Here is a 16273-nt window from a genome sequence, read left to right on the forward strand (position 1 = left end):
GAATGGAGACAGCTGTCCAGGAGAGAGATTTTAGTGAACTGGCTCAATTTTATTCCAAGTATAAGGAATATGGGATTGGGGAGACAAACCCTAATTTGTATTAAGTGGCACACTCCTATCACAAGGCCTAGCATGTGGCAGTAGGGTCCTATAGCAGAGCTCCTAGACCAAGGATCTGTGCCAAGGGTCAAGCTAAAGAGGAATCAGGCATCCGGTTTTAGAGACAGCTTTTAGATAAGATCAGTCCTCCAGGCCCAGCAACCATTCTCCAGATAGCAGGTAGAAGCAGGAAGTCCTGCTGGAGGGCAGGAGACCGAGTTATTGAGGTAAACTGCTAGACTAGGAAGAGGCTGTGACCTCTGACCAACCAGCAACGTCTTCCAACAAGCCCCTGTCCCCATGACTGACCTTCACCTCACCTTAAACTGACACCAGTGAAGGCAGTGGGTGGAATTGGGTGAAGATGGTGCGTGTCTATCCACAAGGACATGGAGATGAACCCAGTGCCTGAGAGAGGTCAAAGGCCAGGTCAGCTCCATTCCCTCTTCTCCCTCCTTTTCTCTCAATAAGTGTATCTTCTAAAAAACCATCCTGGTATCATATTCTCCCTGAAGACACGGCAGCATTCCATCCTCTGAGCATCCATAATGCCTAGGGAGATTCCTATCACAACAGCCACCACAAAGAGATGTTATCTTTACTTCACTCTCTTCCCAGGGCTCCTTCATCTTCCTTTCCAATTACTAACGGTTACCATGATTTGTTCATGGCTAGTATAGAAAAAAGAATGTTTTTTTTTCTCTTTTTGAAAGGTTCCACATTTTATTACAGAACCAACTAGCTAGCCATTGTTGGACAAATAAAAGCAAACAAGGCCCCAATTTAAACAATTTAAACATGACCAAACTCCAGATGTTAAAATAAGAACTGTCCACTAGCTAGTAGAACTGTTTGGGAAGGATTAGGAGGCGTGGCCTTGTTGGAGGAGGTGTGTCACTGAGGGTGGGCTTTGAGGTTTTAAAGCCCATACCATTCCCAGTTATCTCTCTTCATCTCATAGTTGTGGATCAGAATATAACCTCTCAGCTACTGCTCCGGCACCGTGCCTGTCTGTCTGTCTGTTCCATGCCCTCTACCATAATGGCCTTAGCCTCTGAAACTGTTGGCCCCAAATATGCTCTTTCTCAGTAGGCTGCCTTGCTCATTGAGTCTTATCACTGCAGTAGAAAGGTAACTACTAAGACAGACAGTTTTGCTCTCTTTTTTTCTTGTCAGGAATCACTTGATTCTGAAAGTCCTTTTTTCTAAGTCGGATCTAATGGGTTTTTTTATTTTTATTTGACATTGAACAGACAGGGTTAACACACCCAGCAACCCCAGTGAGTGTTGCTCACACTGGTCTCACTGGGGAGAGACGAGACCCTAAAAACGCATCTCCAAAAATGCACTGTGCCTGGTTCTGGACTCACTCGTCCTCCGCCCTCCCCATGAGGGGGTAGGAAAGGAGGATGAAAAGTAGCATTTTGCTTTGCACAATATGTGACAATATTGTGAGGGGTCTCCAGGACCACTGGCCCCCATAGCACCCCTACTTCCCAGACACCTCCTAGTACATCTTGCAAACCTAGTCATTCCATTCTTTCTTGTGGAAGACTGTCACCTTCAGACCTGTTGCTGAAGATGGGTTTGTCACTCTTGGTACACCAACCAGATGTAGCAGCAGAGGTCAGTGTCACTGGCAGGCCCAGAGCCCGCATAGTCCAAAATGACCATGCTACTGCCGATGCCATTGCCTTTCATGTTGACCACTGGGAAATGGTGCCACTCCCTGTATTAGGGGTCCTTCCTGCTGGGACTGCCTGGGTCTGTAAGGACCAAGGTGTAGATAGGGTTTCCCAGGTCAAGGACATCCCACGAGATGTGCTGGGCCTAGGTGGGTGGGTATCAGCCCTTTGCCCAGTTCATCCACCTCCACTGGGTGCTGGAGTAACCATCTGCCTTCTGCAGGCTCAGTATCTCAGCCCACTGGCTAATGCCAGTTGCCATGGAGGTGGCGGAAGCGAAGGCACACACTGGTCCTGAGAGTTGTGGGAGAGGACGTGGTGAGAAGTCACGTCAGGTTGTGGTACGCGATGGTAGAAGAAAACGCTTCTTTTTCAAATAATATTTTTATTTATTCTTTCAGGATTTCATTTATGTATACAGTGTATTTTGATCATATCCACTCCTCCAAAATGTTTCTTGAAGACATGAATAAATTAACTAACATTTTTAGAAGAAAGCAAATGAGGAGTAGAGTATTTTGCTTGAAATCATGAGGTTGGTTGATTACAGGACTTCTTCTGGAACCCAGGTCTTAAGTTTACAACCCAGCACTGTTTGTACATCTATGTATGTGCCCATTGACGACAATGGTGGGTACAGCCAGCGGCAGCCAAGGTCGCAGATGCCCCGACCATCTGATGGCGCTGGGGAAGGCTTGAACAATGATCGGACTAAAGGTCCTATCACCTTGTCCCTTGCGGACATATGCCCTAGCAATTGTTTTAAAAAGGTCATTTTTGTGCCTGGTTGTCCAGGCAAGGGTCAACTCCCCAGGATGCTTGACTTCAGTCTTTTACTCAGAGGAGGGAAACTGCACCTTCTCGGCAGCTCAGGAAAAAACTCGAGCCTCTGCCCCAGAGTCCGAACAAGGGAAAGATCTCCCGCGTGAAGGAGGCAGTGAAGGTATAGATGTGTTCTTGGGTGACAGCGTTGACAAAGGTCACCCAGCCTACCTCGTAGTCAAGACACACCTGCACCTTTCGGGGCTGCTCGTCCAGGGCCAGCCTTGTGGGGAAGGAACCCAGCGCTGAGACAAATCCCCAAGCCAGTCTCACGGCCCAGACGCCTTCCTCGGGTCTCAGCCGCAGCTCTCCTTTCCGTCGGATGTCCTCTCTCACCACGCCTACCGTGCAGCTGCCTCCGTGGACCAAGTCAACGTTCACCACCCAAGTGTGTCTCCCTCCCGTAAAGCCACGTTGGGCCAGGACACAGGTGGCTCGGTCAAAACGCTGCGGAGTATCTGGTGAATTCTGCCATTTGTAGGAGAACCGAGCCCTCTGGTGATCTTCAGACAGGAGGAGCTTGGGGTGGGAAGTCTGGGGGTCTAGAGCAATGTGGGCTGTGGAATGAAACAAGGAATGGGTAAGTCAGCGGATGTGCAGTGTCTTGCTAGGATGGCCTGAAAGCTGATTTGCTGTAGGAAGTCTTACAGCCAACGGCTTCCCGCCCACTGGGGCGTGGCCTCTTGTACTATATATATGCTGATGTAGAGCTTACGTTGGACCTCTTTTCCAGCAGCTCTTTCTGGTTGGTTGCTGGATTCGGTTTCTGTTCTCCACTCAAGCAGAGGATTCTGATTTGTGAGTTTACCCCTAAATAACCATCTATTTCTCAATCCTGAGCTAGTGTGGGATTTCTTTTATGCGTCCTTCCACACTTACTTCTATCGCTGGCTGCTTGTGTTAAACCACCCATGTGTACCGGAGCACGGGCATCACCAAGAAACGGGTTAGATCTACAGACTAAAAGTCTGCATCCTAAAAAATGCCAAGGAAATGCATGTACACGTTAAAGGGGGAAAATCAGTCGCAAACAGCACGCTGCCCTCGCTTGTCTGCCGTCCTCTAGTACGGCTCATGTTGGTGAAAACAGGGGACTCCCTTAAACGCACCCTGCCTCACACGTAGGCACCCCCCTCACACTCACCTTACACACGGCCTCCCAGCTCCATCGTTTCCCTTAGGTACATACAACTTCTTTGTACAGGAGCACACTGATACTGACACACAGGCGTTTTTACACATATCCTCTTCACAAACACTCCCGCCCTTTCTCTCAGCTCACATTCCCCCTCACGTACAACCAGCCTCGTACAGCCTTGCTCACACAGCCAATCATACATCTGCATGCACATCCTCCCTTCCACAGAGCCACCGTCCCATACAGCTGCTCTCACCGCCTCGTAGTCAGCCTCCCCTCCAACACATTCTTCCCTCACACAGGCAGCCTCACATGCATCCTCTCTCACACACTGCTTCCCTCGCACGCCCGAGGCCAGCCTCCCGCAGCTTCTACACACACTGACACTCTTGCACACACACACACACCTCACACACACAGTACCCCTTACACAAGCCTCACAGACAGCCTCTCCCCTCACACACAGCCTCTCCCCTCACACACAGCATCCCTCGCATCCAGCACCCACCGTGCACAGACTCTCATACACAGACTCCCTTACACAGCCCCCCACACGGGCCCACCATCACACACAGCAACTCCTAGGCACAGCCTCCTCATAGCCTTCCTTCCCGAGCAGCCTCCTTACCCACAGCCTCTCCACCACAACCTTTCACACAGCCCCCTTCGGATATGGCTACCTTCACACACAACCACCCCAAACACAGACTCTCTCACGCACAGCCTCCTCACTAATAAACGGGCCCCCACACAATCATTTTTACACGCAGCCTGCCTTTATAAACAGCCTCTTCTACAGACCACCCTGGCATACATCTTCCTCAAGTCTCCTCCCACATGGCTACCTTCGTACTCAGCCTCCCCTCTCACACAGCCTTCCTCACACAGTCTCCATGCACAGCCTCTCCTTTAGCCTGCTTCTCAGAAGCAGACATTTTCCTCCTGTCGATTCCACCCTGGAGTTTCTTCTCTGCTTTGGCTGAGGATGCCATGACTCATTTGTCCAGCCTTTCTTCCTCTCCACCCTGAGGTTATGCACTCTCTTTTAATCATTCTCAACTGTTGGACTCTGGCTGCCATTTTTTTGGAGCCCCCAGTTCTTCCCTATATAGAGCTATGTTGAATATTTCTAAACTGAAGAATTTTAGGAATGGTGGTGCATACTTTTAATCCCAGCACTCGGGAGGCAGATTCAGATGGATCTCTGTGAGTTCAAGGCCAGCCTGGTCTATACAGTGAGTGCCAGCACAGTCAAAGCTACATACTAAGAGCCTGTCTCAAAAACAAAAACAAACAAAAAATCCTAAATGGAGAAAAGCTATCCATGCAGATTTATCTAAGGATTAGGGAGCCCCTCCCAACAGTTCCACAACTCTCCTGGGTCTTTGGCCGGCTGATGGGGAACTGATGGCATTAAAGGGGTTCTTTCTGTTCATTCCTGTCTCTCTTGTAAGCTGCTCTGTTTCTCTAATTTAGAAACTGAGAGGGAGTAGAGGTTTCCGACAATTCTGAGATTGTGACTCTACCCAGTCAAAAGTTGCCTCATCCAGAAAGCGCATCCCTGACAGACCATACTCATTTCTAATTTTTATCTAATCATTCTGCCCACTGTACCTGTACCAATCTGGAGACCAGATTTACCAGGAATGTGTATGTGACTGTCCTCACTTCATGGCCCTCCTAGGGACCTCATACAGCCATACCTCATTCATTTGCATACTAAACTTCACAAAAGCTCCAGTGCTTTCTGTAGAATGGTGTAGTATTTACATGTAAACTACACATACCCTCCCAAATACTTCAAATCATCTCTAGGTTGTTCATGTTACATAATAAAATATAAATGCTATGGCAATAGTTGTTATACTAAATTATTTAAGGAGTAATGGAAAGGGGGAAATTTCACCACATTTATTACAAAGCAGTGTTTTTCTATCTGGGGCTGAATGTGGAATCTGTGGACATGGGTGTGTATGTATGCTTTGTGTATGTATGCTTACATATACAAGTCATTGTATGTGTGTGTGATGTGTGTATAGTGTGTGTGAGTGTGTGTGTGTGTGTGTGAGTGTGTGTGTGTGTGTGTGTGTGAGAGAGAGAGAGAGAGAGAGAGAGAGAGAGAGAGTATGTGTGTGTGAATGTCTATATAAGAATTTCGATGCACAGTGCAGGACCCAGAAGCTGCTTACCTGGCTCATAGTCCAACTCAAAGCAGAGTTTTTCTGTAAGGAGGAAATAAGGACAAGATGAGATTTCATTAATCTCACAGCTACAGAACACTCAGAGATGAGGAAATGGAGGGTCGGGAAAGGGAAGGAGCGGAGAGAAGAATGGAAGTGGGAATTCTCTAAACCTCTTAGAGTACTTACTCTCATTTCAAATCCAGACACTCTGGGACAGGCCTGCAGATATGCATTCTCACAAGTTCTCAGGGATTACTGATACTCCTGGCCTGCAGGCCCAGTGAGAAGCCTGCTACTCTACCCCTGAGCAGACAGGGCTGTGTCTGCCTTGCCTACCTGTCTTCACAGACATCTACGGAAGGAAAAGATCAATGGGTTCACTTCGTTTTCTTCTACTTGGAAATAATGTTTGGGCTGGCCAAAAGTCGGCCTTTGATTAGAGTAGGATTTCCTCTAGTCCTTGCAGGAAGCAGACTTTCAGGAATGTCCTCCTAGGGACGTGTTTTTGTGGGTGTGACATTTAGAAATAGGTGGTTCATGATGTCATAGTTCATGAGGAACAGAAAGCCACAACTCACATTTCTAACTTTCCTGGCTGGCTGCCATTACGACTCCTTCCGGGAAAGGAATGGGGCTCGGTTCCTATAAGGGTGGTTCAGTTTAGTCAGCAGTGGGGGAAGGTCTGGGGATGTGGGTCAGTGGCTAGACCACTTGTCTACATCCACTGGCCCTGGGTTCAACTTTCAGTAGCGGAAAAACAAAACCAGCGGAAGGAAAGCAAAAGAGGAGGGGAGAGTCAGCTCCTGCCGTTAGGCAAATGCTGTCACTGATTTGCACAGTTGGACGTCAAAGCACAATGCATCGCATGCACCACTGAGGACTTCTGACGAGGACGAGTGAGGGGAGAGCTGTTAATCGTTATCGCTCCTACTGCTGCGTGTCCACTGGTCAGATTTGTTTAACAGGTTGATCCCAACCCCCAAATCTTTACCCATTATTTCTCTTCATTGGCACATAACCCTGAAAGTTAGATTTTTTTTTTTATGGGCCTTGGCAAATAAGAAAGGTAAAGTACTAAAGGAGATAAGCCATGCTAAAATACACAGCCGTTTGGCAGTGGACTCAGAAAGCCATTCCCCAACCCAGGCTGTGTACACAGCAGCACTCTACAGAGGCCTAGGGTCTCCTTACCCAGGAATGTCTTCATCTCCTGCTGCAGAGGGATGGCCTGTTGGGAGAAGTCCCGGATCCTCTGGCCCAGCTCTGGGGAGATAGCCTCGGGTTTCCGGCACTTTCTAGTTTCACATCTAGGGGCACAGAAGCGGCAGGGTCTGGAAATTATTCTTTTGAAAAAATACTTAATTTTACGTGTATGGGTATTTTGCCTGCGTGTATGTACGTGCGACACATGCATGCAGTGTCTATGGAGACCAGAAGAGGGCATGGGAGCCACTGGAACTAGAGATGGGCGTGAACTGTTCTATGGGCTCTGAGTCCAGGATCTTTGCAAGAGGAGCACGTGCTCTTAGCCACCGAGCCATCTCTCTAGTCCCTAGAATTGTTGTTTTTTTAATGACGTCTTTCTCTAACAAGGCCTGGAGCAGCAGCTTCCCAGTTCTCAGATGAACCCCACTGCTACACGAGTGGGTGGGTCTACAGCAGTATGTGAGAACACAAAAGGGCATGTGTAGATTTACATGGCTGTGCACCCTTCATGTGAGAGCATAATTAATGCACGTGGCAATAACTAGGTGGGTGGAGCATGGGTGACTATCTATGTGAGAAAAGAAATAGGCATTGAATCACCAACCTTATTAGAGTGCTTCTGATATCCTGGGAGGAAAGGAGGAAGATGGGGTGGGGAAAGAGCGGAAGGGAGAAAGAGAGGGAGAGGGAGAAGAGAGGGCGAGAGTGGGGAGAGGGAGAGAGGGAGGAGAGAAAGAGGGAGGGGGAGAGAAAGAGGGAGGGGAGAGAGAGGGAGAGGGGGAGAAGGAGAGAGAGGGGAGAGGGAGAGAGGGGGAGAGAAAGAGGGAGGAGAGACAGAGGGAGAGGGGGGAGGAGAGAGAGAGGAAGAAATGGAGAGTGGGTGGAGAGGGAGACAGAGAGGGGGAGAGGGAGAGGGATAAAGAGGAAGAGAGAGAGAGAAAGAGAAGGAGAGAGGGGGAGAGAAAGAGGGAGAGAGGGGGAGAGAAAGAGGGAGGGGGAGAGGAAGAGGGATAAAGAGGAAGAGAGAGAGAGAAAGAGAAGGAGAGAGGGGGAGAGAAAGAGGGAGAGAGAGGGGAGAGGGAGGGGGGAGAGAAAGAGGGAAGGGAGAGAGAGGGAGAGGGGGGAGAAGGAGAGAGAGAGAGGGAGAAATGGAGAGTGGGCGGAGAGGGGGAGAGGGAGAGGGATAAAGAGGAAGAGAGAGAGGAGAGAGAAAGAGAAGGAGAGAGGGGGAGAGGGAGGGAAGGGAGAGAGAGAGAAATGGAGAAAGGGAGAAGAGGGAGGGGGAGAAATAGAGGAAGAAAGAGGGGAGAGGGAGAGAAAGAGGGAGAAAGAGAGGAAGAGAGAGGAGAGGGAGAGAAAGAGAAGGAGAGAGAGGGAAAGGGGAAAGGGAGAGAGAGGGGGAAAGAGGGAGAAAGAGGAAGAGAGAGAGAAAGAGAGAAAGGGAGAGAGAGAGAGATTCAGTTTCTGGCTTTTCTCTTCTATTTTTGTTATATCCACAAAAAAACCAAAATGCCATATTCCTAGCCTTGGACAAATCCATGGGGACCAGAAACCAACACCTGACTCCTTCACTCCATGGTCAGAAATTGGTGATACGACCCACTTCTAGCTATAGGCAAAAGCAAGCAAGTCCCACACCAAGGTCCCTCAGTTCCCAGCATCCAGTGCATCCCCTTGAATCATGTCGCTGCAATCCCCATAACTCTCCTCCATTTCAAGGAACGCAGCTCAGGAAAAACTTCCTGGCCAGTGGAGGGGACATTCAAGTTATGAAAAACTTGCTTTGGAAACCAGTTGTTTGAACAGTGCTTTGTAGTTTTCAAGAGCAACTTCTACCTCATTTTACCGTTGGTTCCTCATTCCTTCCCGTTTTATTGATAACAAGAAAGGAGACCAAGGCCAGAGAGCACCGTGACCGGGGATTTCTTAGGGAAGCGTTGACTATAATTCAGCCCCTGGCCATGTCACACATCCCGTCTGGGACGCAGAGACATGTATGTAGAGGAGGTACCAATCAGGCTATGATTCCAGAGACCCCGGGGGGGGGAGGGGGAGGGCAGGCCCCATCTCACGGTCAGGAGGCCCCTCGCTGGCCGCTTGTTCTTCTCCTCCAGCTCCTCAATCAGGGTGCTGAACCGGCAGATCTCCCCTGTGGCCAGGGAATCAAACTCTTCCTGTTGCTTCAGGATATCCCCATCCAACCTCTCCAGCTGGGCTAAAAGGACACTCTGTTGTTCCTCTAGGACCCGACTCAGATGTGCAAACTGAGAAATCACCTGCTGTCTCTTGGTGGCCACCTGAGTCTGAGAAGGAAAGATAGGACACTTACGTCTCCCCACATCAGAATCTCCTCCTCTTCCCCATCCCCCCCCCCCGCCAACCCCCAGTCCCTTCCCACAGCAGCCCCTCATCTCCCTCCCTTCCTCTCCTTACACATCATACCCACTCCCCCAGACCCCCACTCCTGCCTGTTCCTCCACCCCATATGAACACGGAGCTGCAGCTGGTGTTCTTCCTGCCTGACACCCCACTTCTCATTAGGCCCAGCATTGCCTCATTGTCATTACTGTGGTTTCTAAAAGGGTCTCAGAGACGCCAGGGATGCCTGGCCTCTCGCTGTGCAGGAAGCACACACTGAGTACACACCACTAAACTGCTGGAGGCAGGATGACACTAATCCCTGCAGGTCAGTCAGAAAAAGAATCCTAATCTCCATTTCACAGGTGAGCAAGCTAAAATTAGAGCTGCTCAGGACGGAAGAGTTAACGTCTGAGTCAGAATTCAAACTCAAAACATCTCCAGGTTTGTCTGCTCAGTGGCCTCAGACTCCGGAGGAAGGGACAGGGCCTGGGGAGGGTGGAGACCTACCAGGAGAACCTGTATCCTTTTGTTTTCCCTTGATTGGATTTCTTGAATCTCCTCTCTCTCCTTCCTTAGACCCATAAGACACTTCTGTATTTGTTCCTGGGGAGAAGGAGCATACAATAGTTATGATGGAGAAAGTAACCATGAAGGGACGTCACGACCTTCACTCTGTGGAAGTGAAATGCCCCAGAGATGAGTGTGAACCTCAGCGCCTTGAGAGACTCAGGGTCTTCTTTCTTATTCTGATTTTGAGACTGGTTTCATGTCGCCCAGACTTACCTCAAACTCAGATCCTCCTTCCTCAGTTTTCCAAACATTAGGATCATAGGTCAGCACCACCAGGCCTGGCCTTAAGTCTTGTTTCTCTTACTTTGTGCTTCAGCTATTCTGACCATGGTTTACCCCTTCTTACAAACCTTCAAAGGTCAATGACTTTGCTGACCCTTTGAGCCTTTCTTCAGGTGAAACAACTACCTTCTTTGCATGCAGCAAGTATTATTGCCTAGCAAGTATTACCTACAACCTGAGCTCTGTACGTTCTTTAGCTGAAACTGAAACTATATCACCCAAAGGAAATACATGCAAATAACATACAACATCTTCCTTTTAAAAAAAAATAACCGGGCTGGAAAGATGGCTCAGTGGTTAAGAGCATTGCCTGCTCTTCCAAAGGTCCTGAGTTCAATTCCCAGTAACCACATGGTGGCTCACAACCATCTGTAATGAGGTTTGGTGCCCTCTTCTGGCCTGCAGACACACACAAACAGAATATTGTATACATAATAAATAAATATTTTAAAAAAATAACCTAGAAAAGATCTGATGTGAGAAGAAATCTGGATACAAAAATAATTGATGCAGTATTTTATAAATTGTTCTAGTGTAGAGTTAGGAATAGGCAAACACATAAATATCCACATGTGTGTTTAAGAATACCGACAGATTTTCTGGAATTGTGATTTGTAGGCTGGTTTTCTTTGCTTTATGTTTAAAAACCACTTATGGGGACTGGAGAGATGGCTCAGAGGTTAAGAGCTCTGCCTGCTTTTCCAAAGGTCATGAATTCAATTCCCAGCAACCACATGGTGGCTCACAACCATCTGTAATGAGATCTGGTGCCCTCTTCTGGCCTGCAGGCATACATGCAGGCAGAACACTGTATATATAGTAAAGAAACCTTTAAAAAAATAAAAACCACTTATGAGTGAGTACATATGATAATTGTCTTTCTGGGTCTATGTTACCTCACTCAATATGGTGTTTTCTAGATCCATCCATTTGCCTGCAAATTTCAAGATGTCATTATGATCCCAGAGAACCTAGACAACAATGAGGACCCTAAGAGAGACATTCATGGATCTAATCTACATGGGAAGTAGAAAAAGACAAGATCTCCTGAGTAAATTGGGAGCATGGAGGCCATGGGAGAGAGGAAGTGAGGGGAGCAGAGAAAAATGTATAGTTCAATAAAATCAATATTTAAAAAAAAAAACATTAAAAAATACCGACAGAAAAGCTGAGAATCTAGCTCAGTCATCTGAGTGCTTGCTTTGCATGCAAGAAGCCCTGGGTTCAATTCCCAACACTGCAGAAAATGATATAATCATAAATGCCTGCATAAAATGCCTATAATTCCAGTGTTCAGAAAATAAAGACAGGAGAATCAGAAAGTCAAAGTCATCCTAGGCAATATAATTAGTCTGAGGCAAGCCTACATTAAGACCTGGAGAGAGAGAGAGAGAGAGAGAGAGAGAATACGTAGAGAAACTTCATTATCAAAAGATCATTAACAAATGCTATAACATACATTTAAACACACGTTTGTAACAAAATACAGTATAAAAATACCTAAAACCAGCAATATACTCAGTGAACAATAAAAACATGTGCCACATATATCCATATATTCACCCAACTAGCTTATTCACAACAGGAATTCACGACACAACATTCTTCGTGCTTCAAATATACCACACTCAGACCACCCCTCCACACACAAGGCGTTCACTCTTGAAACTATACAAGCATCGCCATTCCCTAAAACACAAACCTCCAGCACACCTAACTGATACAGGACACACACTTTGATGGTTCATTCGTTCAGAAAGGATTTACTGAGCTCCTGCTATATGTGGTCCACAAGGAAACAACATAGAACTTGCTCTTAATCACAAACCTGTGTTTTTCTGTGCTTGAGTCTGTTGCCTGGAAGATCAGATAAGTACGGAGAAAGAATTTGGAGTTAGGACACCCCTTCCACCCCAGAATCCACAAGGCCTTTCTACTTCCCTTGGTCCAATCCAGCTCCCACAAGGGTCCCCCAGAGCCCTTTCCTACCCTGCAGGGATCCTCTCCTACCCTGTAGGGACCTGCTGCATCCTCCAGGAAGCGCACGGTGTGAGCCCTATGCTGTCCGGCCTCGCGGCACACCACACACAACTGTGCCTCATCCTCCTCGCAGAAGAAGTAGACTTTCTCTCCGTGTTCAGGACAGGCATCCTCCACCTCCAGACCTTGCGTGGATGCCAGCTGAAGGCGTTCGATGTTCTCCACCACATTGGCCAGCTGCCAGTTGGGCCGGAAGCTCCCTAGTCGGAAAGGCTCTTTGCAGAGCGGGCAGCTGAGGGACTCCTCCGATTCCGGGCCTGGGATTTCACAGTAGCGAGTGAGGCAGCCACGACAGAAGTTGTGGCCACAGTCGATGGTAACTGGCTCCCTTAGGGTGCCTTGGCAGATGGGGCAGTTGACCTCATCTGCCAGGCTAGTCACAGAAGGAACTGAGGCCATGTCAATCTTCCTGGACCTTCTGCTTCCCGGAAGTCACCATCTCTGCTTCGTGTGAAGAATACACTCCACACGCACACCATGCCTGAACACACACTTGGACAAGGGGCCCAATTGCATCTCTGGCACCAGGGGTCCCTTGTCCTGTTCTCCCAGGAGCGGACACACTTCTGCCAACAGCAGAAATGACGAAATAGCCGAAGGGGGTGACCCAGGAGCTCACAGCATCATCTAGAGACGCTGGAGTATCTCTGGACCAGTACCCATGGCTTAGGGGATCGCCATCCCCTTCTGTCCGCCTGGAGCTGCCCACAGGAAGATGAGAGTGTTTAGTCTCTCAGCAGTCCGCTGTTAAAAGAGATCTAACTTTGGGAAAGGGAGGAGCCTGGCTCACAGAGGACCGCTGCCTCCCCTGCTCTGCAACACCTGTCTCCAGGGAGATTGGCGGTATCAGCCAGCACAACGCCTGGGAGTCAGTGGACAGGGCATGTGGGGACTCAGATAAGGCTCTTGAGCTGGGGTGTGTACAACACAGAGGCAACCGTGGTGATGCCTCCATAGGCCCATGACAGACTTTTAAAGAGGGCTGGGAAAAATGCATGGGGGGGGGGGGATGGAGTCACAGCCAGCACTTTTTTTTTTTTTTTACCATGACTACACATCTTCCAGTGACCGGTGATAGAAGCACTTTAAACAGTTTATTTATTTCCCATCTGGCCTATCACATCCTGCTGTTTGTACCTCCACTTTGCAAGTTCCACCTCACATCATCCAAGGTGAACAAACACACAAGTGACTATCTACAAGTCAAAGCTATGAGTCTTCCAAGCAATGCAGTCTACCAGAAACACAAAGCACACTGGGCATGGTGGTGCATGCCTGTGATCTCAGCTCACGGTTTGGAGAGATGGTAGAATCAGGAGTTCAGGACCAGTCTCTACTTACATAGTATCAGCCTGAGCCACATGAAATGTGTCTTGGAAGAAAGGAAAACAGAATTCAGTGGAAGCCACATTGTATATATGCGATGTAAAATTTTCTAGCTGCCAATATGAGCTGAGTCACGGCGGAACAGAATTATAAAGCGACATGACTGGGACAGCTTGCTATTTTTTTCTTTTAAATTATCGGGTTATTATTAATGTGTGGGTGTTCGTGTGTATGTGTTTGTGCATGTGTGGTGGGGTGCGTATGTGTGTAGTGGTGTGTTTGTGTGTATGTGTGTGGGGTGTGTGAGTGTGTGTTTATGTGTGGTAGGGTGTGTATGTATGTGGAGTGGTGTGTTTGTGTGTTATGTGTGTGTGGAGGGGTGTTTGTGTGTGGTGGGGTGTGTTTGTGTGTAGTGGGGTGTGTTTGTGTGTGTATGTGGGGGGGGTGCTGGTTTCCCAGCAGAAATGTGGAGTGTGAAGGGCAGCTTTGTGAGGTCAGTTCTCTCCTTCAATCATGTGGGTTTTGGGAAAAGAGCTCAGGTTCTCAGCAGCAGGTGCCTTTACCCATTAAATTTATTCATCGGTAAACTTAACACTGATTCCTGTTAAAATTCTTAATGACACTGTGATTGGGTGGAGGAATTTCTTATTCTGAAGAGATATATGTTGTATTTGTGGAAGAGAAAGCAGGTGACCTAATCGTTACCCGCAGAGGACAGAGTTGAAAAGAACAACAGGTAGTTGTGCTAATATTCCTTCACAGTACCAATAAGTTTGGATTCTTCTCATAATCAAGGTCGAGAAAAATGTGAGAAAAAAGAAAAGTAGATAAAAATAAATGTCAATAGTATATTTAAGTTGCTCTAATGTTTCCAAAATATTATTTGAACACAGTCAATATAAAATACTAGCAAACTTGCACATTTCTCTGTATTTATGTGAAGTCTTTTATACACACAGCACACCTCAGCCAGGGCTGACCACGTACCGCTGCTCAGTTGTTGGGGGTGTGCGGCTGGGGAGTAGGTAGGGCAGACGGTTGTTGAGGGGTGTGCGGCTGGGGGAGTAGGTAGGGCAGACGGTTATTGAGGGGTGTGCGGCTGGGGAGTAGGTGGGGCAGACGGTTGTTGAGGGATGTGCGGCTGGAGAGTAGGTAGGGCAGACGGTTGTTGAGGGGTGTGCGGCTGGGGGAGTAGGTAGGGCAGACAGTTGTTGAGGGATGTGCGGCTGGGGAGTAGGTGGGGCAGACGGTTGTTGAGGGGTGTATGGCTGGGGAGTAGGTAGGGCAGACGGTTGTTGAGGGGTGTGCGGCTGGGGAGTAGGTGGGGCAGACGGTTGTTGGGGGGTGTGCGGCTGGGGGAGTAGGTAGGGCAGACGGTTGTTGAGGGATGTGCGGCTGGGGGAGTAGGTGGGGCAGATGGTTGTTGGGGGGTGTGCGGCTGGGGGAGTAGGTAGGGCAGACGGTTGTTGAGGGGTGTGCGGCTGGGGGAGTAGGTAGGGCAGACGGTTGTTGGGGGGGTGTGCGGCTGGGGAGTAGGTGGGGCAGACGGTTGTTGAGGGGTGTGTGGCTGGGGAGTAGGTAGGGCAGACGGTTGTTGAGGGGTGTATGGCTGGAGAGTAGGTAGGGCAGACAGTTGTTGGGGGTGTGCGGCTGGGGGAGTAGGTAGGGCAGACAGTTTTCTCAATGGGTTGTTATTGGATGTAGTTCTGGAGTAATTGCTAAGAGGATGTATGTATATTGCTGGAACTGGAAAGACAACTGAAGGATTAAGAATTTGCTGCTCTTGCCGAGGACTCAGGCTGGGCTCTCAGCATCTCAGGCTCACAACCATGTGTAACCCCAGTTCCAGGGCATCCGGCACCCTCTTCTGGCCTTTTAGGCACTGCGCACAGAGGTGCACAGACATAAAGGCAGACAAAACAATCATACACGTAAGAAATAAAAATAAAAAATAAATGAAAATTAGTAAAAAGTTAAAATTGAAGGGCTGGAAAGATGGCTCAGTTATTAAGAGTAGTTGTACTTTCAAGAAGGATGTGAATAACACAACTGCCTGGAAATTGAACTTCAGGGGATCCATCTGAGAGAACCTGCACATGTGGCACACCCCAACACACACACACACACACACACACACACACACATACACACACACACACACAAATAAACCTTTTTATTTAAAAAAAAAAAACCTAAAAATGAAATCCAGTATCGCCCAGGCTCTAGGTGGTGCTCAGCATCTGTGTTAGTAGTGCAGGAAAGATGGCACCAGCAGGGGAGGCAGAGAGGCAGATGAGGAAAGGAAGGGCCCGGGAGAGAAAGGTCCTGTGGGCCTGCAGTTCGAAGTCACTCTCAACACCACGGGCTGGACTTTGATGCTACCGTAGGCCTCCTAGAGCGAAATTTATGGCTCTCACCTGCTCAGCGTGACAGGAAGCGGCTCCTCCCCAAAGGCCCCACCCCTCTGTGGCCAAGCGATTCCAGGAAACCCCATTTCCAAGTGACCTCATGGTGCAATACGCTGCTCCCCACCCCAGGGACAGAAGGCAACCGGAGTGGAG

The 16273-nt window shown here is 48.5% G+C and overlaps 1 protein-coding gene across 2 annotated transcripts; it reads right to left on the reverse strand.

Moving 5' to 3' along the window:
- Positions 1 to 2179: 2179 nt before the first annotated feature.
- Trim10 (tripartite motif containing 10) lies at positions 2180 to 13084 on the reverse strand. 2 transcript variants are annotated; one of them, XM_041634923.1, is made up of 7 exons: positions 12357 to 13084; positions 10002 to 10097; positions 9206 to 9436; positions 7738 to 7760; positions 7119 to 7234; positions 5934 to 5966; positions 2180 to 3163 (listed from the first exon to the last, which is right to left on the reverse strand). In XM_041634923.1, the coding sequence occupies exons 1-7, from the start codon at positions 12783 to 12785 to the stop codon at positions 2622 to 2624; spliced, it is 1470 nt and encodes a 489-aa protein (XP_041490857.1). In that variant the 5' UTR covers positions 12786 to 13084; the 3' UTR covers positions 2180 to 2621. The 2 variants fall into 2 exon arrangements, with proteins under 2 accessions (XP_041490857.1, XP_041490856.1); XM_041634922.1 differs by having other exon boundaries at positions 12336 to 13084.
- Positions 13085 to 16273: the final 3189 nt, after the last annotated feature.

The sequence above is a fragment of the Microtus oregoni genome, unplaced genomic scaffold (genome assembly GCF_018167655.1).
Source record: "Microtus oregoni isolate MIOR12 unplaced genomic scaffold, Mior012 000046F_ref0000063, whole genome shotgun sequence".
NCBI classification, from domain to species: domain Eukaryota; kingdom Metazoa; phylum Chordata; class Mammalia; order Rodentia; family Cricetidae; genus Microtus; species Microtus oregoni.